Source organism: Terrapene carolina, unplaced genomic scaffold, assembly GCF_002925995.2.
Source record: "Terrapene carolina triunguis isolate 2854851 unplaced genomic scaffold, T_m_triunguis-2.0 Scaffold34021, whole genome shotgun sequence".
NCBI classification, from domain to species: Eukaryota; Metazoa; Chordata; order Testudines; family Emydidae; genus Terrapene; species Terrapene triunguis.
Genome location: NW_020698372.1, coordinates 223110 through 249495, shown reverse-complemented (window position 1 = coordinate 249495; position 26386 = coordinate 223110). Strand labels below are relative to the sequence as shown.

The 26386-nt window shown below is 40.6% G+C and overlaps 1 protein-coding gene across 1 annotated transcript in view; it reads left to right on the top strand.

Annotated features, from left to right (window-relative positions):
• Positions 1 to 380: 380 nt before the first annotated feature.
• LOC112102145 (nephrocystin-3) overlaps positions 381 to 26386 on the top strand; it is a 45723-nt gene continuing 19717 nt past the window's right edge. Inside the window, exons 1-15 of the mRNA XM_026663869.2 lie at positions 381 to 1104; positions 3421 to 3546; positions 5237 to 5387; positions 6868 to 7020; positions 8662 to 8795; positions 9060 to 9220; positions 11517 to 11664; positions 12751 to 12825; positions 13501 to 13680; positions 19955 to 20058; positions 20828 to 20942; positions 21790 to 21933; positions 22468 to 22565; positions 22962 to 23064; positions 24098 to 24180. Coding sequence (XP_026519654.1) covers positions 751 to 1104; positions 3421 to 3546; positions 5237 to 5387; positions 6868 to 7020; positions 8662 to 8795; positions 9060 to 9220; positions 11517 to 11664; positions 12751 to 12825; positions 13501 to 13680; positions 19955 to 20058; positions 20828 to 20942; positions 21790 to 21933; positions 22468 to 22565; positions 22962 to 23064; positions 24098 to 24180 — 2129 coding nt within the window. The 5' untranslated portion in view covers positions 381 to 750. The remainder of the gene's footprint in view (positions 1105 to 3420; positions 3547 to 5236; positions 5388 to 6867; positions 7021 to 8661; positions 8796 to 9059; positions 9221 to 11516; positions 11665 to 12750; positions 12826 to 13500; positions 13681 to 19954; positions 20059 to 20827; positions 20943 to 21789; positions 21934 to 22467; positions 22566 to 22961; positions 23065 to 24097; positions 24181 to 26386) is intronic.

Below are 26386 nucleotides of genomic sequence, written 5' to 3'. Positions count from 1 at the left end.
CCCCCATGAGCCTCTCCGCACCAGCTCGGCCCCTCTTCTCCCCGACCTGCCCCCCTCCTTCCCCTGTCAGCCCCGACACGCTCCCTCCCGTCTCTTCCCCCAGAGCCGCCAGCCCCGCCTCCCCTCACCCCTCGGGCCTGGCGCTCCCAGCCGGCTGCCCAGCAGCGCCGCGCAGAGCGGGGTCTGGCCGCACGAGGCGCCCTGCAGCCCGCCGGGCTCCGAGACTCCCGAGTCCCGTCCCCGCTGCCCTGTCCGGGGAGGGCTGGAGGCGGCCCACGTGGCTCCTTCCTTCCTTCCTTCCTCCTCTGAGCCCTGTCCCGCCCCTTGCAGCGCAGCGGGCTGCGGCTGCCTGAGACCCTGGCCTGGGGGCACAGAGTCCCCGAGGCTGTGGCTGGCTCCTCCCTGCCGAGGGGTGTTATTCATGCCACCCTGAGGAGCTGCTGCTGTCCTGTGGGCCCGCCCTAGACAGCGGGGCAGCCCGTCATTGCTCCCCTGGGTGGAAGTGGGGCTTGAAGCCAGTCTAGTTGTTAGGGTCTGGTGGGGAGAGCCCAGGCAAGCCTCAGACCTGTGTGGGGAGCCCCACTGCCAGCCACTCCACGGGTGCACAGACACCATAGGGATGACCCTGGTATAAACTGCTAGAGGGACAGAACCAGTGACACGTGCCCGGCTCCTGGGTGACTCCAGCTGCCAAACCCATGGAGAAGGGAGAGCAGCAGTGAGGGCAGCATCCCAGCGTGGCCCCCAACGATGGGGACAGCTTCCTCTCTGGTGAGCCCAGCGGGCACCGGAGGGGAGGTGATCGAGGACGCCTACGGAGGAGGTGGCGGTGAAGCCTGTGAGATCCCAGTGGAGGTGAAGCCCAAAGCTCGCCTGCTGCGCAGCTCTTTCCGCCGGGTGGGTGCTTCGCGGCCTGGAGGCCTCATTGGGGCCAGTTTCAAATCCACTGCCTCGGTACAGGAGTTGGAGTGCATGGCTGAGTATGAGCGTCTGAAGAAAGAATACGAGATCTTTCGTGTCAGCAAGAACAACGAGGTGGCCTCTATGGTCAAGAAAGAAGCCAAGCTGGACCTGGAGAACAAGAGACTCCGGGCAGAGCTCCAGGTAACTAGCAACTGTACTGAACCTCGCCATGGTTGATAGGGAAAGGGGTGGGAGGGAAGATCTCATCTCCTGAGACAAATAATAATACTTAGCTCCTGTATAGCACTTTTCATCCTTACATCTCAAAGCACTTGATAAGTTGAGTATCTCCATTTTACAGATGGGAAAACAGAGGCATAGCGAAGACAAGAGATTTGTCTAAAGTTATTCAGGAAATAAGGGTCAAAGCTGGGAACAGAACCCAGAACTCTTTCCAGTACACCATGCGCCTTCTGAAATGGGGAATAGACCCCTCAGCTATGGCTTTAGCACTAACCTCTTTCCTCCCAACTAGTCTTTGGGTGGAGAGAAGTCCAGTGCTCTTTATCTCCTCTCCTTCCCAGCATCATCTTCCCATCTCCTAGTACTACTCTGTGTGGAGCTGCTGAGTAGCACCCTTATAAAATTCCAGTTTTTAAATGTAGCCTGATAGAAACAACATTCACAACTGCAGGCTAACTATTTCCGATCAAGATGGCATTTTTTACATGAACAAATCAGCAACTAAAAAAAGAAACGGACAGTTAGAAATGTGTTCAATTTCTTTACCTGTGTTAATCTAGACGTCTTTAATAAAAACTTAGATTGGTATAATAAAATAAAACATCTAGTTTACTTTTCACCATTTAGACAGTTAGTTTATTATTTGCAATACTTCCAGCTTGAATTGGTCAGTTTCACTTTTCTTTCCAGGTTTCTTCAGAGCCCCACTGAAGTAAAAATGAAGTCAGTGGGGCTGCATTAGAGCATCAGGGTCTGCTTGCATTATATGTATCTTATGACTTTAAAAACAAACTTTGTATTTGTGGATAATCTAAGCCAGCATTTCTCAAATGTGGCCACCAGGAACTTTTCTTGGGCCACAACCTCCTGGGTGATGATGGGGGAGCAGGGGGAATAACCCTCCCTCAGGGCCGCCAGCAGGAGCTGGTCTCTGTCCCCTTCTGGAGCTATAAACACCGTAGGAGCAGGCGGCCAGTGTGAATTCCCCACCTTCCTGGGGACGGTGGGGCTCGGTTTTCAGGCTTAAGCCCTGGGGTGGTGGGCGACAGGCTCTGGCCGTGCGGCAGCAAGCTCCATCCCCCAGCCGCAGGGCTTCAGGCTCTGGGCTCACCCCCTGCACATGGCCCTTGCTGCCTCCTCCAGTCCCCATCTGTGCACCAGGACCCCAGGCTCTCGCTGTAGGCTCACCTCCCCCATCTTCCCTGACTCCTGCTGCCTCCCATCTATCCCCCTATCACCTCTTGGACCCCTACCCACCTCCCCATCCAGGGCTTAATTTGTCCCCCAGCTTGCCAGGGCTGAGTAAGTCTGCTGTAAAAAGTGATATTAACAAATATACAAAATGTCACTTTTCACAGCAGACTTACTAGCTAGCACGGGGTCCCCAATGTGGTGCCTGCGGGCGCCATGGCGCCCGCTGGGGCGTCTAAGTGCGCCCGCGTACTGGCCGGCGGACGAGCATCCGCCAAAATGCCGCTGACAAGTGGCAACGTCAATAGGCGTCGCCGCCAAAATGGCGCCGAAAATCGGCGGCATTTCGGCGGTGACACCTATTGACGTTGCTGCTTGTCGGAGGCATTTCGGCGGATGCTCGTCCACCGCCACGGTCCTCCATCGTGAAAAGATTGGGGACCACTGAGCTAGCAAGTCTAAAAAAAGGCAACCAAAAAAAAGCAAAACATGCAAAGCACCTTATTTGTGTTTTTATTCTGTTTAGGTCCAGTAATGAATAGACAACTGTACATTATTTTTAATTATTGAGTCTGCAAAAAACCCCTACATAAATAAATTACAATGATTTGGACGTGCATATGTGCATATTTATTTATTTTTCCTAAAGTTAATTAAGTATTTTAGGAAGAATTGTCAGAGCAGCCACCAACAAGAGTTGGTGGTGCACTCCAAGGCCACCCAAAAATTTGTTGCGAGAACCCCTGAATCTAAGCACTATACCCAGATGTACAGACATTCTAGTCTCAATCTGTGTATTATTAAAGCTAATGTTAAAATTATATAAAAAATTGAAATATTTTGTTTCTCATTCATGATAGGATTGCACTGCTGCACTGATTTGTGTTCCAACACTGCAATGCAATGTTTAAATCTAAACAAACAAAAAAACAAAAAAAACTTCTTCATTGAATTAAGAATTGTAAAAGGGCTATTGGAGCAACACTTGAATTTTCTATCTAAACTCAGTAGCTGAAAAATATGCTAAAACTTTATAGCAATAATATTTTTCTCTCAGAGAAATAATATGTTAAATATTTTCAGGCTCTTCAGAAAACTTATCAGAAAATACTTAGAGAGAAAGAAAGTGCTTTAGAAGCCAAATATCAAGCCATGGAGAGAGCTGCTACATTTGAACATGACCGAGACAAAGTCAAGAGACAGTTCAAGGTAAGCATCTTCACTTTATCCCCCAGGAAATTGACCAAGGAAATCTAAAGTAATCCCTTTGGCCCTGATCCATCAGTGAACTCTCTGTGGGTAGGTTCTGTGTAGATGCAGATGTCTGCCAATATGAAACTCATTGCAGGACCAGGGCCTTAATCCACTATTTACTCCAAATTAATCATACCAAAATTTACCTGTAGAAATGTTTTTTAATAACATTTAGTCTTAGTGGAAAATAATGCTTTTGAAAATGGAAAGGAGAAAATGTTATCATTGCTCAACATCCTAGCACCTTCTGTGCCATTTCATCAGCTCTTGCCAATTTCACACCTAGAAGGGGCAAGGAACATGCAGATCAGAAGTTATGTTACATGGTATTTTAAAGAAAAATAAATTGTAGGCTCAAACACTGATTTTGGATATTTCTCAGTAATGTTTATATTTAATTTGTTAATGAAAACTAAAAATGTTGAACATTACAAAAATAACCCCTGTGCCAACTATTGGCACATCTCTTTGTGCTACTAAAATACAAGAGCCAAGTGAAGATAAAAGCCTTAATATTTTTGCCTTAGGGTGATTTGAAAGGCTTATTAATTGCCAAGCTGATGCTTCTGGTTTTCCCCTCCTGCAGCTGATCCCACTCCTAGCACCCAAAATTAGACAGTAAAAGCATTTCTCTGTGCTATTTTAGGGTTTACCGATGTCATCAACTGTAGCAGAGGAAATGTTTTGGTAGATAAGTAAGGCAAGAATTGCTTTCAAAGAATTTTGTTTTAAATTGTATTTGTAATTAAGTCTATCGATCTCTTTTATACTCTTGGGATCTTAAGTACTTAGTTCTGATCAAAGACCAAGCTCGCTAATCAGTTTTAGCTTGTGATAGTAATATTGTATATACAAGACAATTCCAGATATCTGGTCTCTGTATTTTAAACTACTTAAATTAAAGATGTATAGCTGTCAGTACAACAATCCATATAATATAATATAATATAATATAATATGGAAATCTTTGAGAACAAATTATAGTTTTGTTGCTGAAAAAAGCTGGCTTTTATTAAAACTAAGTTAAAAACCATGCATATTACTTATGAGCTTATTTTAGTACTGTCCATCCCAAACATTCAAAAATCATGAGTCAGTAACCCCAAAATCATGGCATTGATTTAAAAATCATGATTTAAAAATAATAAATATTGGATTCCTTTATTCGCCTTCTGGTTTAGAGAGAATGGGTTGCACTTGGGATGTAGTGAAGGCCAAGACTATAACAGGGTTCAAAAAAGAACTAGATCAAGTCATGGAGGATAGAGCTATCAATAGTTATTAGCTAGGATGGGCAGGGATGGTGTCCCTATCCTCAGTTTGCCAGAAGCTGGGAATGAGTGACAGGGGATGGATCACTTAATGATTACCTGTTCTGTTCATTCCCTCTGAGGCACCTGGCATTGGCCACTGTTGGCAGACAGGATACTGTGCTAGATGGACCTTTGGTCTGACCCAGTATGGCTGTTCTTATGTTCACTTGGGTCACATTTTCAAGTCTTTCTCTACCACAACGAGGGCTCAAATCTCACTTTTTTTTTAATGACAGCTGATCACATGAATTCAGGAGCTGGGGCTATAGATCAGACATAAAATTTCACAAGACTTGTGATAAAATAGTAAGAGTTGGCTTTCCTTTTTCTAGATTTTCAGGGAAACTAAGGAAAATGAGATTCAGGATTTACTGAGGGCCAAACGAGAGCTGGAGACAAAACTTCAGAGACTGCAAGCCCAAGGGATCCAAGTGTTTGATCCTGAAGAGTCTGATTCAGATGACAATTGCACAGAAGTTACTGGTAAGAATTCCATCTGCTACTTTCAGCAAGCGAATAAAAAAAGATTAAATTCTGTGAAGTATAGCAAAAGAAAAATATATATGCACTATAGATTGTGAGGTTTTATAATGCAAGTTTTAAAAGCACAAGGAAATATTGTGTGAAGGATAAAAACAGTTTACCATTTAAATTGTGTTTTTTGAAGTCTGTGTGTGGCCCTAAACTAATTAGCCATTTCTGGTGATTCCATTTATTTTTATAGTGCCCCATATTCTAAAAGACACCTTGACTTTCTACCTTCCCTGAACCTTTCTGCTTCTCTTGTATTTTCATTGTGAGTTTCCTGCTATCTGATCTCCTTTTCACAAGTCTAGAGGTTATGTTCCAATTTGGCATATCAGCCCCATATAACCCATCAGAACAGAAAATGAACAAAATTAATTGGAAACTTAGGCAGAATATCAAATTGGAATTTGACAAGGGGACCAGTTTTGAACAGCCGTAGTCTTTAACAACACTGGATATTTAGCGGTTATAGGCATTCAGTCTCCTGGTTTTACATCTGATCCAAAACATGGCATCTGCATCAGCATAGTGCCCATTAGTGCCATGCCAGGGTATTGGTTAGATACAGACTAGGGATCATCAGCATCACTTCCTACAACACTTGGGTTTTCCCTTGAGGTCCAGTGTCCAGTGCTGTTACATCTGACCCTGCTTTGCTAACAAGATGTGACACAAATCACAGCTGAAGTGGCTGAATAACCTTCAGAACTAGAAATGTTTCATGTGATATATATGGCTCTGATTCTGCAGAGCACTTGTGCACTGCACGTGCTAAATTCTAGTGACACCATTGATTTTAACAGGCCTATGATTCCTACCTCTTCCCTGTGTATATTTTCTCCTTTCTTCTTTGTGTTTTTATACTTCCTCATCCCTCTTTTTAAAAAATCTTTCTTAACTTATTCTCATTTTTTTCTTCAAAGATTTGAATTTAGTGGTCTTGAAAGTGATAGATTAGTAGGAAATGGTGCAATCCAAGGATAATATGAGAAGTTAACTATAAAGCTTTTCCATCCAACTAAGAAATGTATTTCACTCCTGACCTGCAACACTTTTCTGCTCTTTAGTTCTGGGTCTTTCTTAAATAGAGACTGTCAATAGTGTGGTGACTTTGTGAAGTGCACAAATGACTGCAGTAAACCTATGAAACTCTTCCTTATAAGTGACCTAATACAATATATGAAACCAACGATGAGGTCCTCAGTTTTGAGAGACCCATGTACTAACACGCTCTGTTACCTATTTCTTTAATAGCATGGCTTCTCTGTAACTGTGAGGGAGTTCTGATTTAAAGCTACATTAGCCAAAACAGTGAGCAAACCTGCTAAGGGAGAAGAATTTCAATTAGTGGCATTTGTCAACAAATTTTAACTGAAGTGTTTAGGTTTGACAATATATTTCAATTCGTGAAAATCAGTTTGTATTTACTTTTAAGCTACTGGAGCCCAATCTGAATATTGGACTGGTGGAGTGTTGGGAAGTGAGCCATCTATGGGTAGTATGATGCAACTTCAGCAGTCTTTCAGAGGGCCTGAGTTTGCTCATAGTTCCATAGATGTGGAAGGACCATTTGCGAACATAAACAGAGGTAAGCAACTGGTGTTTGTCTGCTAAGCGGGTTTAACAAGGGGCTGTTTACATACAAGTACTGTTTACCATGGAGCTCTTTTGCATCCATTCTTATGTTCCGTTAAGGGATTTACTGTGTCTGTCACTCCATATTTTCCTTGAATGACTGCTTTTTGTAAAAATAAAATGGAAGTATAGCTAAAACACACCTAATTGTGTTTAATATTTTTGCTGCTAACAATATGTGCAGCAGTATTCTTAGGTAATGACAGTGAATCTCAATACTTCATAGTAAATATACCAAATACCAATTTATTTTATGGGGGCTCAAAAAAAGGCTTTAGATGACCCAGCTTTGAATAACATAATCAAGAAAAATTTATTTAAAATGTGATTTATTTTAGCCTGATAGAGTCCTGGTATCTTGTCCAATTTTTGCCTTGTTTTTCAAATTCTCAGATCCTTCGCCACATAGGACACATGCATGATGTCACAAACTATGGCCCCTCTCCTTCAGCTGGATTTGCATGGGAAGACCCTTCCAGGCGGAGTCCCATTGACTTAAATGGAACTCTGCATGACTTTGAGGGTTCATCCACACAGATCCAATTGCATGATCTAGATCTATGCATGCTGAATTACATTTGTCCTATGGGAAAGATTATCACTGATTTCCCTATCAATTCCAGTATTTTGTAGTTAGTAACAACACTTTCTAACTTGGCTTGACTCACTACCTTAAACTCAATACTAGCCTGTGACACAGACTCAGTTCAAATTAGTTACTCAGACAAGTAATTTATCATCCTTAACTTTGAGTTTCTCTGCATATGTCACTTTGTGATACCACGTTACTACTAGTGAAAGGTCACTTTTTGACATTTTCAAGAGACCATTAGTAACTCAGTAGTCAGCTTATCAGAAAAATGGTGTTTTATATTTCAAAATACATTTGCAGGAATTTACAAGATTATAGTGAGCTATTAGAGATCTCATAAAAATACAAAATTACACACAAAATTACTTTTCAGTAATGCTAAAGTGTTCAGACTTTCCCATGTCAAGCAGCTTCCTTGAAACTGCTCAGAACATAGGTAATGTTAGCCTACAAAATGAGAAGCTAAGAAAAGAATTAGCTTAAAGCTTTCTATGATAAGCTGAATTGACATACATGGAGAACAATGCAATTTATCTAAAGAATTATGCTACCTATTAGTTCACCAACATTTGTTAGCTTAGTATATTTACAATTAATTTTGAAGCAGCAGTATTTTACTAAGAATTGCTTAGTTAAGCATCTAATTACATGGGCATCTTTATTACTCCTGTTACAGAATTTAATTTTTTTGTATGGCAGCCATCAGCTTGACATTTTGGCTAAATTTCACAAACACTTATTTTAAAAGAACCATGATAATAGGTATGTAATGTGAATATATTTAACATTCAGCTATTATGTTTTGCTATATTTTATAATTTTGCATATTATTTAAATCTAACTTTTAATTAAATCTGAAATATTTGGTGATATATTATTGTGAAAGATACTCTATAACATGAAGTTTATTATTTCCTTAGGGTGTGTTAAGAGAGCATTGATGCAAATGGTTATATGATGTAACAAGATAAGGAGACCTGTGTCTTTGTATATTGTTTGCAGATGACTGGGATGCTGCTATTGCCAGTTTATTGCAGGTCACTCCACTGTTTTCCCACTCTCTGTGGAGTAACACAGTAAGGTGCTATCTCATTAATACAGATGAGACTCAACCTGAAGTAGACATCTTCATTAGGGTGAGAACAGCACAAAAGTTATGTTAATTAATCATTAATTTAAGGTTCTCTATTTTTCTCCTCTAATACTTGTTCATTGAAACTCTGTGGTAGTTCTTAAAAGGTTTAGGAGTTGGATCTTGATCCCATTGAAATCAGTGGGAGTTTTGTTAAAGATTTCAGTGTAAGAAAGTTTATAATGAAAAGAAATTGGGGTTTACTAATAGGTCCTTATTGAAATATGTAATTAATAATAAAGGTCAGTTTATTTAAATTTCCTTTCAGAACTACTCACCAAAACTTCAAAGAATATGTGAAACAATGGGGTACTTCTTTCAAGTTGTTCATTTTCCAGTAGAAAATGGAAATCATTTCCAGGCTGTGAGAAAATGGGAAATTGAGAAAAGTTCCTTAGTCATTTTGTTCATACATTTAACTTTGCCAAGGTAAGTTAATAGTTTTGCAGATTGACAAAGCAAAGAGAAACTGATAATTTATGTACAGCACATAGCTTATTAACATGTATGCAGTGTTCCACTTACAGCATTTTTTAAGCTAGTTTCTTCTAACAAATCTTCCTTCAGACTTTAGATTTTCTAGCACAGACAGTTAAGAGAAAGCAGCTTCTTTCTGAGGTTTCCCTGTTCCTGCGGCTCTAGATTCTATTAAAATATAACATAAAAGAGCCACCATAATCTGCAAATTTCTTGCTTTCCAAGAACAGCTTTTTGCTGTTCATAGTGATAGAATCATAGAAATTAGAGATGGCATGTGTGAACATCTTCTGTGTGTTCTATTTGCTTATCTGTCTATTCACCTGCCTATATTACCTCTGTTTTATTTGGTCGCATATTCTTTTTGTCTCTCTAAGTCACTTCTCAGTTAATTTCCTGGCTCTTCGGTGCAGTGTCTTGCCCTTGCCTGTTGTGATGTAATTTACTAAATCCATGATATTTTATAACAACTGGTAGTGCAGTGCTTTTCACTTGTACAGTAGATAATTGGTCGTCTTACTAGAAGAAAAATAATTTCCTAACCCAAAAGTATTGAATTAAGGATAATGTTACAATTCAGTTGTGATTGTTTCTATTTTGCAGCTTGGACTTTTTTTCTTTTTGGCTGTATACCATGCAGGAGGAAGAAAAGAGGGATTAGAAGTGAAAATACTAAATAATGGGCATAGAGTCATCATTTTCAATATGTCCTTATACAGTTGGACAGCCATTTTGATAATCTCTGTCAGGATATTGTCTGACCCATAATCTTATCAGCAAGAGGCCAGGAACAGTCTAGATTTTGGCCTTTTAATGAACGATGACATTACTACATTAAGTGTCTGAAGTTTAGCTGCCTTTGGAGTTGAGCGAGGATTGGGGAAGAAAACTGGGAGATGAATAAATTGATTCATATGGAACTCTGTCAGCTTTGGTCAGGAACTTGGGATGAGGCTTCTCTAGCTTTTTGAGTCTGCTTAGCGAAGGAGCAACATATGGAACATCAGTCAGGAATGTGTCCCTCTCCTAAACAAAAAAAGGTACCTACAGTGTATGTTGTTATGTGCCATTGAACTGTCACACAAAGGGTTAGGTTTTGAATCCTGGCGATTTTCCTTTTGCCAGCACCCCTGTTCGGATGTGGAGGTGTCTAGCCTATAAACTAAATATCTGACTAAAAAGGTTTTTTTTCCTAATGGGCAAAAAGGCTAATTAACAACTTGCTAATTGATAATACTGCTGACTAACTAATGCTAGCACTGTGTGCAAAGAAGCAGGCTCACAGAGACACTACAGGGGTTCCATCTCGCTGGCACAGGTGGTAAAAAAGAACTGAGGGAAAATTGGGTCCGCTCTGCCCTTTATGTCCTTGGAGAAGTGCGGGGCAATGCAAAGATATTGAAAGCGTTTCAGGCCCTGCTGACATGGCTGGCCAAAAGAATCTAATCTTGTGTGCATGGGCTACATGTGCACCAAGAGTGGAATCCATGTGGACAATACATCTCAGAGAAGAATGAGAGCTTCCTGACAACAATATTAATTTAAATAGTTTCTTGTACAAAAAGTCAGATTAAGATTATAATGCCTCATGTGGCGAAGATTGCACCTATCTGCTAGTTTGTCTCCCTTGAGGCTGGCTCTGTATGTAGCATAATAGATTCACAAGGCAGAACTTTCAGGAATAAATATAGATATTCCTTCATACAAGTACAGTGCATTGTCCAGATTCAAGATGGGAGCGTAATTTGTCCATTTTGATGAGCCTTAACCCTGTAAAATCCTGACCTTACTTCTAATGAGGACAAAGGGAGTTTTCCCTTTGACTTTAGGGAGCAGGACAGGGCATTCAAATAATTGATGACAGTGTGTCAATACGTTTGACATTTGTTAATAATGACTTGTGACTCTATTCTCATGTGTATGAAAAGCTAATGCAGAATTATTACTGTTTAATCTGAGTACCAGTATGAGAGGGTTTGTAGAAAATAGACTTTTGAAAGCAATAATGTGTAAACCTGCTACTGAAAGAATATTAATATCTACAGTCCAATTAGCAACAAGAGAACTTTTTTCCATTTTCTTGGCCAGACTTTGGATATCCTCTGTTTAAATGTCTGGCTGCCTCCGTGGTAAAAGGCATGCTCTTTCAATTAGATTTTGCAGTGAAACCCATCCTTAGAGTTTATGTTGATTGAACTGTGTACTGCAACAGTGTAATATAGTTCAAGAATGCTGATTTCCAATCTAGCTGTTTGCTGGAGGACTGTGAAGAAGCTTTATTGAAAAATCCTGAAGGAAAGCCCCGGCTGATTTACCGCAGAATAGAAGATGGCAAAGTCAGTTCAGACCCTGTGCAGCAGTTAACTGAGCAAGTTTGTTATGTGAACAAAGCAAAGGTACAACATGTAGAAGGTTGTTATGTTTCAGAGATTTGTTGTCCTCTTATTTTGTAGCATAAAACTCGTAACTTCAGATATTACAAGTAATTGCATAACGCATCCTTTGTTATGACATCTTTTGTGAACAGGTGTATGGTGTTGAATTTTATGAAATTGTAGTTTTAAAAAATTGAGCACTGTGCCTGTACAGAAACTTGAACAAAGTTTTATTCTCAGCTGCACAGAGGGGTGCAACTGAGCAGAATTTGGCTCTAAATTTCTTACAGAATCCTTATGGAAAAAATGCTATAAGATTTAATAGAAAAGAACTGTTCTATATTATTTTAGATAATCCTCTGGGGAAAAAAACAACCCTGCCATAGAATTCTTTGGAATGATTTAAAAAAATGTATATACGAGGGGCATCCTCTGTTTAAATTCTATACTATACTGTAATTCCCATAGAATACTATTAAATTTTTATATGCTAAATCCCTATTACATTTTACAGGACTTTCCAATTAGAGAAATAGTCTAACCACATCATTAATGATACATTTTCCTGTAGTGTTTTTTTGTATATCATCAAAACAAAGGAACTCCTCCTCCTGCCTGTGGGTTGACTACTCAAATAAGGAAAAGGACAACAAACAAATAATCCCCTAAAGCATACAAGGCATTCCAGGCTCTGCTTGAGTACACTCTCCTGGCAGCCATCTTCCCTTAGAAGCTGACTTCTTCTTACAGGCACCTTCATTAGCAATGAAACGCAGCTGCCCTAGTAAATCATTCTCCAGATGTCCTCTCTTAGCTTCCATGAGCTGAGAGGGGAACCCTCCTGGGTCCTAGCTCATTGTGAAGCCTTCCTATCCACTGCCAAGGTATCTATGGTGAGGTGGAAGCATCTCATTTTTAAATGAAATTCTGTCTTACGGTGCCAGAGGGTAAGCCTCCAAAGTATTTTTCATTTTGAAAGGTGGCGAATGTTGTTCTGGAAAGAATATAAGCTTTGGATATATTTTATATCTACATGCCTCAGTAACTGCATCTGTGTTTAATAGTCAATCCCAGAGTTGCTTCATACTTTGTCATTAACTTTTTCAGCTCATTGATCACATGGGAGGAGTGGAAGAAGGAGCGTATGAAACTTATAATTGTGTGGAAAAGATCATTAAACAGGTAGAGTACATGATGCATGTATTCCACATGAAAGGCTACTTTGCACATTCCTGCTTACAATTCGAATGATAGACTCTGGGGCAGTGCCATCCAGGGCTTTACAAAATTGCCATATTGCCAGTACTCTGCAAGCACTGTAGTAAATCCACAGTCTATTTAATAATCTATTTATATTCACTACAAATGAGTGATGTTTTGTCATAATTCAAAGGCCTCCATATGTTTCAGCATTTTTAATACCTGGAAGTAAGGAAAGCCACAACTGCATAAAATAGTTTAAGACCTATGCTACTGTAGGCAACCTCCATTATGGGAAAACTGAAAGCACCTTCTTGAGATCTCAGTATAAAGTGTCACTAGGACTCATTTGGTCACATTCTCTGCTGGCGTAAATGGGCACAGATCCATTGACATGAATAGAATTCACTCATCTACCCCAGCATTGTTACCTAAAGCGGGAAGGGATATAGTGCATAAAAACTGTCCTGTCCAGTGTGTGTCAGTATGGTATGCAGCCCATACTATATATATGGAATACATTTCATGCCACAAATGTAAGTCCAAAATGACATGCAAGCGGTGCCCACTGCCTAGTTGAAAGAATCTGGGGCAATGATAGCATATACTTTTAAGGAATAAGTTACAATATTTCCATGTGGTTTGTTTCTTACACAGGATATATTTGGCTGTGAAAGCACAGAAGTAGAAGGCAAGGATTTGGGTAATAAAGAGGAATCCACTGCACCCGAAGAGGAAGTTTTTGGAGATGTACTGTGGGATGCACATGATGAACAAGAACAGATGGAAGCTTTCCAGCAGGCTTCTAACTCAACATGTGAACTAGGATTTGAGAAAGTAAGCAGATAGAAATGTCTTTTGATTAAGGGAAATAAATGGCTCTCTGTTTCATGTGCAGCAATGATGCTGTTATATGGAAGGACCTATGTTTGAGAACAACCTTGGGGCTTTTACACCTTAGGCTAGAGGAGACCATATGTGTTAGACAGATGACATATTTAGTTTCTGGAACAATGCCAGTTATGTCTGTCTTAAAGTTTTATTGATGAAGAAATGGTCCTTGTTTCTCCATTGGAGGAAATGTTGCCGTGATAGCATGCCGTTTAGAAATAAGGGGTTCTCTTAGAAGGTGAGTAACACACCATACTTTGAAGCCTAAATAAAAGGCCTCAAACAGCTTTTTGAAGCAAATGAAAGCCCTGTCTCAATACAGAGAATTAGGTCTGTTGGAATTGGATAATGAAAAGACTATCATATAGTTCCACAATCTTAATGTATCTGAGTCTGTGTGAGAGAAAGACATAGTAAAATTAAAAATAAAGGGGTACTGAAATGCTCAGTACTTCCTGGACTGCCTCACCTGTAAACCCTTGTAAAACTATGAGTGTCAAAAACAGAGTTCTGTTGGAGGGGAAGACGCTTAAGGAAATCGAGGCTCAGGTGATCTTCAGTGGGATTCTGCCTGTTCCTAGAGAAGGGCAACAAAGGTGTGACAAGATTATGGCGATCAACAGATGGCTCAGGCAGTGGTGCTACAAGGAGGGCTTTGGGATGTATGGCCACTGGGAAGCATTCATGGACAGAGGACTGTTCTCTCGGGATGGACTTCACCTGAGTAAGGAGGGAAATAGACTTCTAGGATGGAGGCTGGCGCAACTGATGAAGAGAGCTTTAAACTAGAAATTTGGGGGAGATGGTTGGGAGATGTCCAGGTAATCTCCACTCCGGAATTTAACATTGAAAAGGAAGAAAACAAAGTAAGAAAGGATACAGTCGTGGGTATGAGAATGGACGTAAGGAGGAAAGGTTGTGTAGATACCAGTCTAATAGGTGACACTGGCGGTAGAATGTCTGTGCCTAATCGGGTAAAGGATGTCAGTGAAGCCAAACGGCAAAAATTAAGATGTTTGTACACTAATGCGAGGAGCCTAGGTAACAAAATGGAGGAACTAGAGCTACTGGTGCAGGAAGTGAAACCGGATATTATAGGGTTAACAGAAACATGGTGGAATAGTAGTCATGACTGGAGTACAGGTATTGAAGGCTATGTGCTGTTTAGGAAAGACAGAAATAAAGGCAAAGGTGGTGGAGTAGAATTGTATATCAATGATGAGGTAGACTGTAAAGAAATAAGTGATGGAATGGAGAAGACAGAGTCTCTCTGGGCAAAAATCACATTGGGAAAGAAAGCTACTAGAGCCTCCCCTGAGATACTGCTTGGGGTGTGCTACAGACCACCGGGCTCCGATTTGGATATGGATGGAGACCTCTTTAATCTTTTTAATGAAGTAAACACTAATGGGAATTGTGTGATCATGGGAGACTTTAACTTCCCAGATATAGACTGGAGGACAAGTGCTAGTAATAATAATAATAGGGCTCAGATTTTCCTGGATGCGATAGCTGATGGATTCCTTCACCAAGTAGTTGAAGAACCAACAAGAGGTGATGACATTTTAGATTTGGTTTTGGTGAGTAGTGAGGACCTCATAGAAGAAATGGTTGTAGGGGACAACCTTGGTTCGAGCGATCATGAGCTAATTCAGTTCAAACTAGATGGAAGGATAAACAAAAATAGATCTGGGACTAGGGTTTTTGATTTTAAAAGGGCTAACTTTAAAGAATTAAGGAAATTAGTTAGGGAAGTGGATTGGACTGAAGAACTTGTGGATCTAAAGGCGGAGGAGGCCTGGAATTACTTCAAGTCAAAGTTACAGAAACTATCAGAAGCCTGCATCCCAAGAAAGGGGAAAAAATTCATAGGCAGGAGTTGTAGACCAAGCTGGATGAGCAAGCATCTCAGAGAGGTGATTAAGAAAAAGCAGAAAGCCTACAAGGAGTGGAAGATGGGAGGGATTAGCAAGGAAAGCTACCTTATTGAGGTCAGAACATGCAGGGATAAAGTGAGAAAGGCCAAAAGCCATGTAGAGTTGGACCTTGCAAAGGGAATTAAAACTAATAGTAAAAGGTTCTATAGCCGTATAAATAAGAAGAAAACAAAGAGAGAAGAAATGGGACCACTAAACACTGAGGATGGAGTGGAGGTTAAGGATAATCTAGACATGGCCCAATATCTAAACAAATACTTTGCCTCAGTCTTTAATGAGGCTAATGAGGAGCTTAGGGATAATGGTAGGATGACGAATGACGAGATGGAGGTAGATATTACCGCATCCGAGGTAGAAGCCAAACTCAAACAGCTTAATGGGACTAAATCGGGGGGCCCAGATAATCTTCATCCAAGAAAATTAAAGGAACTGGCACATGAAATTGCAAGCCCATTAGCAAGAATTTTTAATGAATCAGTAAACTCAGGGGTTGTACCGTACAACTGGAGAATTGCTAACATAGTCCCTATTTTTAAGAAGGGGAAAAAAAGTGATCCGAGTAACTATAGGCCTGTTAGTTTGACATCTGTAGTATGCAAGGTCTTGGAAAAAATTTTGAAGGAGAAAGTAGTTAAGGACATTGAGGTCAACGTTAATTGGGACAAAATACAACATGGCTTTACAAAAGGTAGATCATGCCAAACCAACCTGATCTCCTTCTTTGAGAAGGTAACAGATTTTTTAGACAAAGGAAATGCAGTGGATCTAATTTACCTCGATTTCAGTAAGGCATTTGATACAGTTCCACATGGGGAATTATTAGCTAAATTGGAAAAGATGGGGATCAATATGAAAATTTAAAGGTGGATAAGGAACTGGTTAAAGGGGAGACTACAACGGGTCATACTGAAAGGTGAACTGTCAGGCTGGAAGGAAGTTACTAGTGGAGTTCCTCAGGGATCGGTTTTGGGACCAATCTTATTTAATCTTTTTATTACTGACCTTGGCACAAAAAGTGGGAATGTGCTAATAAAGTTTGCGGATGATACAAAGCTGGGAGGTATTGCTAATACAGAGAAGGACCGGGATATCATACAGGAAGATCTGGATGACCTTGTAAACTGGAGTAATAGTAATAGGATGAAATTTAATAGTGAATAGTGCAAGGTCATGCATTTAGGGATTAATAACAAGAATTTTGGTTATAAATTGGGGACACATCAGTTGGAAGTAACAGAGGAGGAGAAGGACCTTGGAGTATTGGTTGATCACAGGATGACTATGAGCCGCCAATGTGATATGGCCGTTAAAAAAGCTAATGCGGTCTTGGGATGCATCAGGCGAGGTATTTCCAGTAAAGATAAGGAGGTGTTAGTACTGTTATACAAGGCACTGGTGAGACCTCATCTGGAATATTGTGTGCAGTTCTGGTCTCCCATGTTTAAGAAGGATGAATTCAAACTGGAACAGGTACAGAGAAGGGCTACTAGGATGATCCAAGGAATGGAAAACCTGTCTTATGAAAGGAGACTCAAAGAGCTTGGCTTGTTTAGCCTAACCAAAAGAAGGCTGAGGGGAGATATGATTGCTCTTTATAAATATATCAGAGGGATAAATATCAGGGAGGGAGAGGAATTATTCAAGCTCAGTACCAATGTGGACACAAGAACAAATGGATATAAACTGGACATTAGGAAGTTTAGACTTGAAATTAGATGAAGGTTTCTAACCATTAGAGGAGTGAAGTTCTGGAACAGCCCTCCAAGGGGAGTAGTGGGGGCAAAAGACATATCTGGCTTCAAGACTAAGCTTGATAAGTTTATGGAGGGGATGGTATGATGGGATAGCCTAATTTTGGCAATTAATTGATCTTTGATTATTAGCAGGTAAATATGCCCAATGGTCTGTGATGGGATGTTAGATGGGGTGGGATCTGAGTTACTACAGAGAATTCTTTCCTGAGTGCTGGCTGGTGAGTCTTGCCCACATGCTCAGGGTTTAAGTGATCGCCATATTTGGGGTCGGGAAGGAATTTTCCTCCAGGGCAGATTGACAGAGGCTCTGGAGGTTTTTTGCCTTCCTCTGCAGTGTGGGGCACGGGTCACTTGCTGGAGGAGTCTCTGAACCTTGACGTCTTTAAACCAGTATTTGAGGACTTCAATAACTCAGGCATAGGTTAGGGATTTGTTACAGGAGTGGGTGGGTGAGATTCTGTGGCCTGCGTTGTGCAGGAGGTCAGACTAGATGATTATAATGGTCCCTTCTGACCTTAAAGTCTATGAGATACACCTAGAAAGGATTGAATTAATATATCTAGAGGAATCTGTGAAAAGTGCCTCTGGTGAGGAATTATGTTGCTGCTTGAATAAGTCGGTGTGCTTTCATGCTGTGCTGTGCTTCCTAGAGGAACTGGCTGACAATGTATGCTTGTGTCTCTTGGAGATGCAGCACGCACAAGCACAGCTCCAAGAAAGCAGGGCAAACGTGGCTATAAGCCATCATTTTGTCTCTGGGATTTTGGGCAGATTGGGAACCAAAATGGCCCATGCTGTAACTGCTCTAACTTACAGCAGTCCTCCCTGAACTGTCTTTGAACTGCTCTGCAACCTGGAGCTTCTCAAAATGGCTGTTGTACCATGCACTATGACCGCACCCCCTGTTCCAGGACTCGTGAGGGGTCCTGTGTAAGCCCTGGTCTATCCACAGTTTTTGTATTGATTGAACTATTTCGGTTAAGGGTATGAATTTTCTACTGAAGTAGTTAAATCAATATAACCCCTAGTTATAGCAGCATAAAGGTGCCTTATACCAGCGCAGCTGTTCCTCCACACGAATAAGCTATACCATTCACCTATAAATGCGTTCACACTAGGGGGTTGCACCACTTTAACAACATACGGGAATAGTTAAAGTCGTATAATTTCTTTGTTAGATACGATCTAAGTGAGCCGACAGCTGTCCTATGCAGTACCTGTACCGAGGGAACCCAGGCTCAGGGACTTTTATGGCTCCTCTACACTGCCACAGCAGCACTCAGGGGCTAGGCCGTAACGGGAGAGAATCTCTTCCATGAGGTTTTGGAATGCAAAAATGTAATGATAGGGATCAAATGTGAGGAGTTAGTCCTGGAAAACTGTCCATCTCCTACTGACAGATGTTGTGTCCCATACATTATTGGCAAACCTGATACAGTCTGCTGTGCTGCCTCCAATAGCTGGAACAGAGACAAGTTTGAATGCTGTTTTTCCAGTAAATTTGATTAACTTATTTTAGAAATGGAAATTAAAAAGTTAACACAGAGATAATTCCTTTCTGCTATTCTTCATTCATATTATTCTGTACTTCTGGCTCTATAAGAATTTGTAGCTTCTAAAAATAGCCAGTTCCATATAATCAAGTATAACTACTTGTAGCAATAGGTGACATGGAATATTAGAGCACTATCCTTTTGTCCTTGGCTATCTATCTTAGTTATTTATGTGCCCCCCCTCCCCCATCAACATAGTATCTGAGTGCCTGTATTTATCGTCACGACACTCTGTGTGTCAGAGCTATTATCCTCATTTTAGAGATGGGTAACTGAGGCACAGAGAGGCTAAGTGACTTGCCCAAGGTCACACAGAAGTCTGTGATGCAGCAGGGAATTAAACCTAATGCACTAACCCCTGGACCATCCTTCCGTCCTTGGAGGTCTACATTCAAATTTGCCTTGTCACACGTCAAAATGAATTTTTGTCTCACTCTAGTCCATAATGGACATTTGCTCACCTCATAAAACCACAACACAATAATTTAGTCCAGTTGGTACTACATTCTCATGAGACACATGTCTGGAACACCGCTGGGATCTGGCACGCCAAGATTGCAGTACATTAGCAGAGGTGCAGGGGGAATTGCATGCCTTCTTGTACTAGGTCTTACTGTACCAGTGCTACTAGTCAGTCACATATATTAGTACTGCAAATTCATCCCAAACTAATTTTTAAAAATTATTTTCTGCTTTAAAACTTTTTATGGAAGAGATATTAAATAGTAGTTTTTAGTGATTCTAGCACTTTCCATTCTTCCTTCCCCATTAAAAAAGCAACAACAAAACCACTTTGTTTCTGTAGCCATATATTTTGTTTTACTCTTAGTCCCCTTGACTTCAATGGAACTAAACATTCTTAAAGTTAAGTATATGCTTAAATATTTGGAGGATGCATTAATCAGTATATTAATTAATCCGTATATGTATTTCTTTAATACTGGAGCCATTGTAACTTAAATTGTTGTGTTTGCAGTATTATGAACGTCTAAATGATCTAGTGGCAGCACCAGCGCCCATCCCACCTCTTCTTGTGTCTGGAGGACCAGGCTCTGGCAAATCTCTTCTCCTGTCAAAATGGTATTTTTAAAAATGGTTAATCTTTTTTTAAAATTACACTTCAAGCAAGAACAGCACAACATTGGATTGGTAGCAGGAGAAACCAGCATTAGAAAAATACTGAAGTTCTAAAAGCACCCTGTAAAGTCTAGTTCTGTTTTTAGTAACACTTGAATAGTTGTTCCCCTCTAGGCACCAGTTACAACCCACAGGGGACAGTGCCACGGAGAACCCCAAACCTCAACTCCTTCACAGGGGTCTGTACACTGTTCTGAGAATGAGGGTAGTGGTGGCTCCAAGGGAAAGTGTCACCTCCGCTAAGTCACCCTGCTGAGGTAAATGGGAGGGAGGATCCAAATCCAGAAACCTATTGTAGAAATGCATCTTGCAGTCTCTCATGATCTACAATAGAACCTGCTGCCATAAAATAAACTGACAGTATTCAGATTAGTAACACTTGAATGCAGATGCCATCAGGGAATTCATTACTGTCCCCTCCCCCAAGGATCTCCTCTTTTTGATGTTTTATCTTTGTAATCTGTGAATGTAGCGAGTATCTGAAAATCCCTCTAGTCCAATGGAGATCAAAAGTGAAAATTCTGATGTAAAATATTTAATTATGGATGATTAATTGTCTGACTTATTTTATTATGTATATACCGCACATGCCAAGCTAAAATGTATAATTACATTTGACGAATCTACAATAATATTTTTTGGAAATAAGAATATATTTGCAAAAATGTGGGCTATTGGGAATGTGTGTGTGTTTTTTTTTTTGCCCCATTAGGATTCAACTGCAACAGAAGCATTCACCAAACACACTAATTCTCTATCACTTTGTTGGGAGGCCCATGTCTGCCAGTTCAGAATCTGCACTAATAATTAAACGGCTTACTTTAAAGGTACTCTAGTTATTGTTTAGCACATGTAGCATTGTGTGTGTGTGTGTGTGTGTATGAATCTATTTAAAGTTCTTATGGCCCTGTCTGTACCCAATCAGGGTGATACAGACGACGATTGCACCCATTTTGTTGAGTTGATCATATATCAGAAATAAATTAAAATATCCTCTCTGAGGCTTTTCATAATACATTGTCATCAATTATGATTCTGATGAAAAATATTGATGGTTTATAGAGAAAGCCACATAAGCTTCTTTTACTATTTCCTGCCATCTGGCCGAGGAAAGAAGCAGGTGGCATCTGTTTTGTCTATGCATTGAGAAACCTGAAGCTGCATTTGCCAGTTGGCACCACACTGTAGTTGGACTATTGCTCTTCTATGTTAATTTGTTTTAGAAGTACATGTCTGATATGTGTGGAATAAATGAGGGGCCTGATTCTGCCAGGATCTGAGCTCCCTTTATCTTCAAAAGAAGTCACTCAGGGCTGCACAGGACTGAGCCCTTCAGAAAGATTAAATCAGCTCTTCCCTGTGTTGTTAAAAGCCTACACATTTTTATTTATACATTTTCCACACTTCTTATTCCTCAGATGGTCCCATGGGATTTTTAACCTCACGTTGTCCATCTAAAATTAAATATATAAGAACTTCAAAAAACATTCTCCTTTTTTTTTAATTTCTTGCTCCTTATATGCAGTGAAGGGAAAACAACTTTGTATGGACTTGTTTGAAATCAGCTCCCCAGGAGTGAATGATTTTATCTTGGGTCCACCTGTGTCTTTTTGTCCAACTCCCCTAAGCATTTCTTATGATGCAATATTTTTATGCATGTTTGTAATTTTGCAGCTCATGCAGCATTCTTGGTTAGTGTCACCTTTAACATTGGATCCAGCTAAGCTCTTGGAAGAATTTCCTCGTTGGCTGGAAAAACTTTCTGCTCGTCACCAAGGCAGCATTATCATAATTATTGACTCTATAGACCAAATACAGGTACATTTCCAACCTACTTGGCCTTTACAAATGCCAAATAAACTTGAAGTGGTGTATCAGGTTAGTAGTGACAGTGAGACAGTAAAACAATAAGTTTACTATAAGAGAGAAAATAAGTAGAAAATAATTTGCAATTTTACTAGATGAATTAAATTGTCATTTGATTTATCTATAAAACTTGGTATTTCTGGAATTTGCCAGAGTATGTTGCCTTTTGATCTGTCTCATTGCATTGTCTGCTGGGGGTGGATCCAAAATTGTGGACTGATTTGTGGGTCAGGTCACGTATCCAATCTGTAGGTGGTGAGAGTCTACATGATACTATGCTAACTACTTTACTTAAGCTGTCACCATGCTGGTGCATATAGAAAGGGGAGTTTGGCTCTATATAAAAAATGTGGCCCTGAACAATTTTAAGAGAATGGAGGCAATGAAGATTGTTTTCACTGGGCTGAACAGTTAATGAGATGATAGTGATTTGTGGCATTTATTTTTAATGAATTTTGAATTAATGCTCTGAAACTTGTTTTTAAGCAAGCTGAAAAACATATGAAATGGCTGATAGATCCCCTGCCAGTGAATGTAAGGGTGATTGTATCTGTGAACGTGGAAACATGTCCTCAGGCATGGAGGTATGTTGTTCTTTGGGGAGGTTTCAAAGTAGCCTGGGTTTGAATATACTTACATATATATGTTGCAGAATAAAATCTGAATCTGATTTTGTACCCACTGAAGTCAGTGGGAATTTTGGATTTGGATTTTCCCCATTGAACATATTATAATGCATATTAAACATAGGCATGTGCACTTGCAGACTTCCAGTACTTCGATGTAGTCAGCTGTCTTAGGGCAAGGTTAAAAATACAAATGTGACTTTGTATTATTAAAATCCTTTAACAGTAGAAGAGTGTAGTTTCAGATTTCTGCATTGATATCTTCTTTTTTTCCCCTTCAAGTAGTTAGGTCTCTTTTCTTTCACATACTATTTTGCTGGATTTTAATGTAATTTTGTTCTCTCCCACTAAAAGGTTGTGGCCAACTCTTCATCTTGAGCCATTGAATTCTAAAGATGTGAAATGTCTCATTAGTGCAGAATGTAGCTGTGCAGATGTTAAATTGACCAAAGAACAGGTATGTCTGTTGTAATTCTGTTGAAAGTATTTCACTCTAGAGTCTAGTATAAATATTTATAAAGATGTGGAAGAGTAAAATGAGCTGACAAAAGCTTATTTTTGTTAATGTTTCAATAGCCAGGAAAATGTGTTTTATTTAGTTAACTTATAGCCGTTTTACACAGGATTTGGTGTAAATATTTTTATCCAGAGGCTGATAGCACCAAATTCAGATGGAATCATAGGCGCCGACTTGAGCACCCATGGAAAAAAATTGGTGGGTGCTTAGCACCCACCGGCAGTTCCCCGCCCCACCCCCCTGCTCCAGCTTACCTCTACCTCCGCTTCCTCCGCGAGTGCGCTGCTGCGTCCTGCTTTTCCTCCCTCCCTCCCAGCGCTTGCACCGCGAAACAGCTGATTCTCGGGGCAGGGAGGGAGGGGGAACGCGGCGCGCTGGGAGAAGAGGTGGGGACGGGGCGGGGATTTGGGAAGGGATCCAATGGGGTAGGAAGGGGGCGGAGCTAGGGTGGGGACTTTAGGGATGGGGTTGGGATGGGAGCGGGGCCAGGGGCAGGGAAAGGGTGGAGTTGGGGCGGGGCCAGGGGCAGGGAAAGGGGCGGGGGGGCGCGGGCACCCACCGGCGCCGGAGAAAGTTGGTGCCTATGGATGGAATAGTATAAATTACTAGTAAAGGAACTATACTTTTACCCATCTTTCTGCAGACATGTCCTCCTGTTTTAGTATAATATGTATTTTCAGTAAAAATGCTTGGACATGTGCAAGGAAGCCATTTTGAATCCTATCCATGGAGCCTGATCCTAGCAAGGTGCCGATCATCTCCTGAGATGATCTAGCCCTATTTGATCCTTAACTTGAAAGGAAGCCGCCACTTGTATATATCCCACATCATGGAAAAACACACAACGTTTTGTACACTAGTCATGATGTGCTTTTTTAACATCCACAATCTGTGTTTTAGTGTCAAATCCTTAACTCCTCAGAGTGCTTAATATTACATTGGCTTATAATGTTTCTTTAAACACTTGTTTTAGGAGAAGAAACTTGAGAAACACTGTCGTTCTGCCACAACTTGCAATGCTTTGTATGTCACTCTTTTGGGCAAAATGATTGCTTGGTAAGTTGAGATGGCCTGACATTATTGTGCGAGTCTGTAGATTTTAAAAATACAAATTGCTTTATCAGCATATCAGAAAATGTTCAATTGAAAAAGAATTATTCTTTGTTGAAATGAAACTGCTTTAGCAGAAGAAAATAGAAAGTTATTTTCCCCATTTTTCTATAAAAAAGAAAAGAAAGCAGCACTCTACAGAATTAATGGTCTATCCCATTTTGATGCTAAATATTTAGGTACCCACTGAATCTGAATATAGTATATTATCCTCTCCCTATTCTGAATCCAGGTCTCTCTCCATCCTTTTGCTTCACTCTTCTTTTTGTAACTGTCAGTCCCTTTATTCCCTTTTTAAATATTAATTGGGAAGTATTCCTTTTATATTGAAAGGTGCTTTGTCTGTGGGCTGATGTGCCTGATGCTTTGCATCCTAGACTATGTCTACACTGCGTTGCAGTGTGGACTAGGGGGGTGTAAACTCCAGTGTGCACCATGAGAATGCTGCTGCTAGTATGAACTAAAAGGTACCTACTGCGCATTAACGTATTTCTCTTCAAACAGGTCTATGTTAATGTGAACTAAGTACCTTTTAGTTTGTGCTAGCAGTGTCCACACGGGACAGTTACAGTGGAATACTTCACACCCACATAGTCCAAGCTTCAGGGCCATGTAGATGAGTCCATAAGATTTTAAGACCAGGGGAGCACCACTATGATCCTCTGGTCTGATCTCCTGCGTAATACAGGACATAAGATTTCACCCTGTAATTCCTGCAGGTGGAGAGGATTCATCCTCCCTACTGTGTCAAAGAACATAACTGAGCACAGCAACTTGTGGCTGATCCAGCACATATCTTTTTGAAAGACCATCAATCTCACTTTAGAGACTCCAAGGGAGGATGCTTGTGATTGGTGGCTCACAATTGCTGCTTGTTCTTTATTATTTAAATATTTTATTTTTAGTTGCTTAGTTGCTGCTGGAGACGCACTTTATAAAATAAAAGTATTAATTTGGGAGGGGTTACAAGCTGGGAGGGGTTGCAAGTGATTTGGAGGATAGGACTAAAATTCAAAATGATCTGGACAAACTGGAGAAATGGTCTGAAGTAATAGGATGAAATTCAATAAGGACAAATGCAAAGAACTCCACTTAGGAAGGAACAATCAGTTGCACACATTCAAAATGGGAAATGACTGCCTAGGAAGGAGTACTGCGGAAAGGGATCTAGGAGTCATAGTGGATCACAAGCTAACTATGAGTCTACAGTGTAACACTGTTGCAAAAAAAGCAAACTTCATTCTGAGATGTATTAGCCAGGAGTATTGCAAGCAAGACACGAGAAGTAATTCTTCCACTGTACTCCGTGCTTATTAGGCCTCAGCTGGAGTATTGTGTCCAGTTCTGAGCGCTACCTTTCAGGAAAGATGTGGACAAATTGGAGAAAGTCCAGAGAAGAGCCACAAAAATGATTAAAGGTCTAGAAAACATGACCTGTGAGGGAAGATTGAAAAAATGGAGTGTGTTTAGTCTGGAGAAGAGAAGACTGAGAGGGGACATGATAACAGTTTTCAAGTATTTAAAGGTTGTTACAAGGGGGTGGGGGGGGAGAAAATTTGTTCTTAACCTCTGAGGCTAGGACAAGAAACAATGGGCTTAAATTGCAGCAAGGGAAGTTTAGGTTGGACATTAGGAAAAACTTCCTAACTGTCAGAGTGGTTAAGCACTGGAATAAATTGCCTAGGGAGGTTGTGGAATCTCCATCATTGGGGATTTTTAAGAGCAGGTTGGACAAACACCTGACAGGGATGGTCTAGATAATACTTAGTCCTGCCTTGAGTGCAGGGGACTGGACTAGATGACCTCTCAAGTTCCCTTCCAGTTCTATGATTCTGTAAATAAAATCACAGCATCCAGTTTTACATTTCTGTCTCTTTATGTGATATAATCTTATTCCCATTCCGTTGCCTGCTAAAGTAAAGGTATCGCTGCTTTTTTTTTTTATTACAAAAGGGAGACACTTATGGCATATGTTGGTAGTTGTGTTCAGGTGTTAAATTCTTTGGGTTCTAATCCTGCAAGATGCTGCACACCTCCTGAAGCAGGGCCAGCTCCAGGCACCAGCTTAACAAGCAGGTGCTTGGGGCGGCCAAAGGAGAGGGGCAGCACCTGCGGCAATTCGGGGGCGGCAGGTCCCTCACTCCCTCTAGGA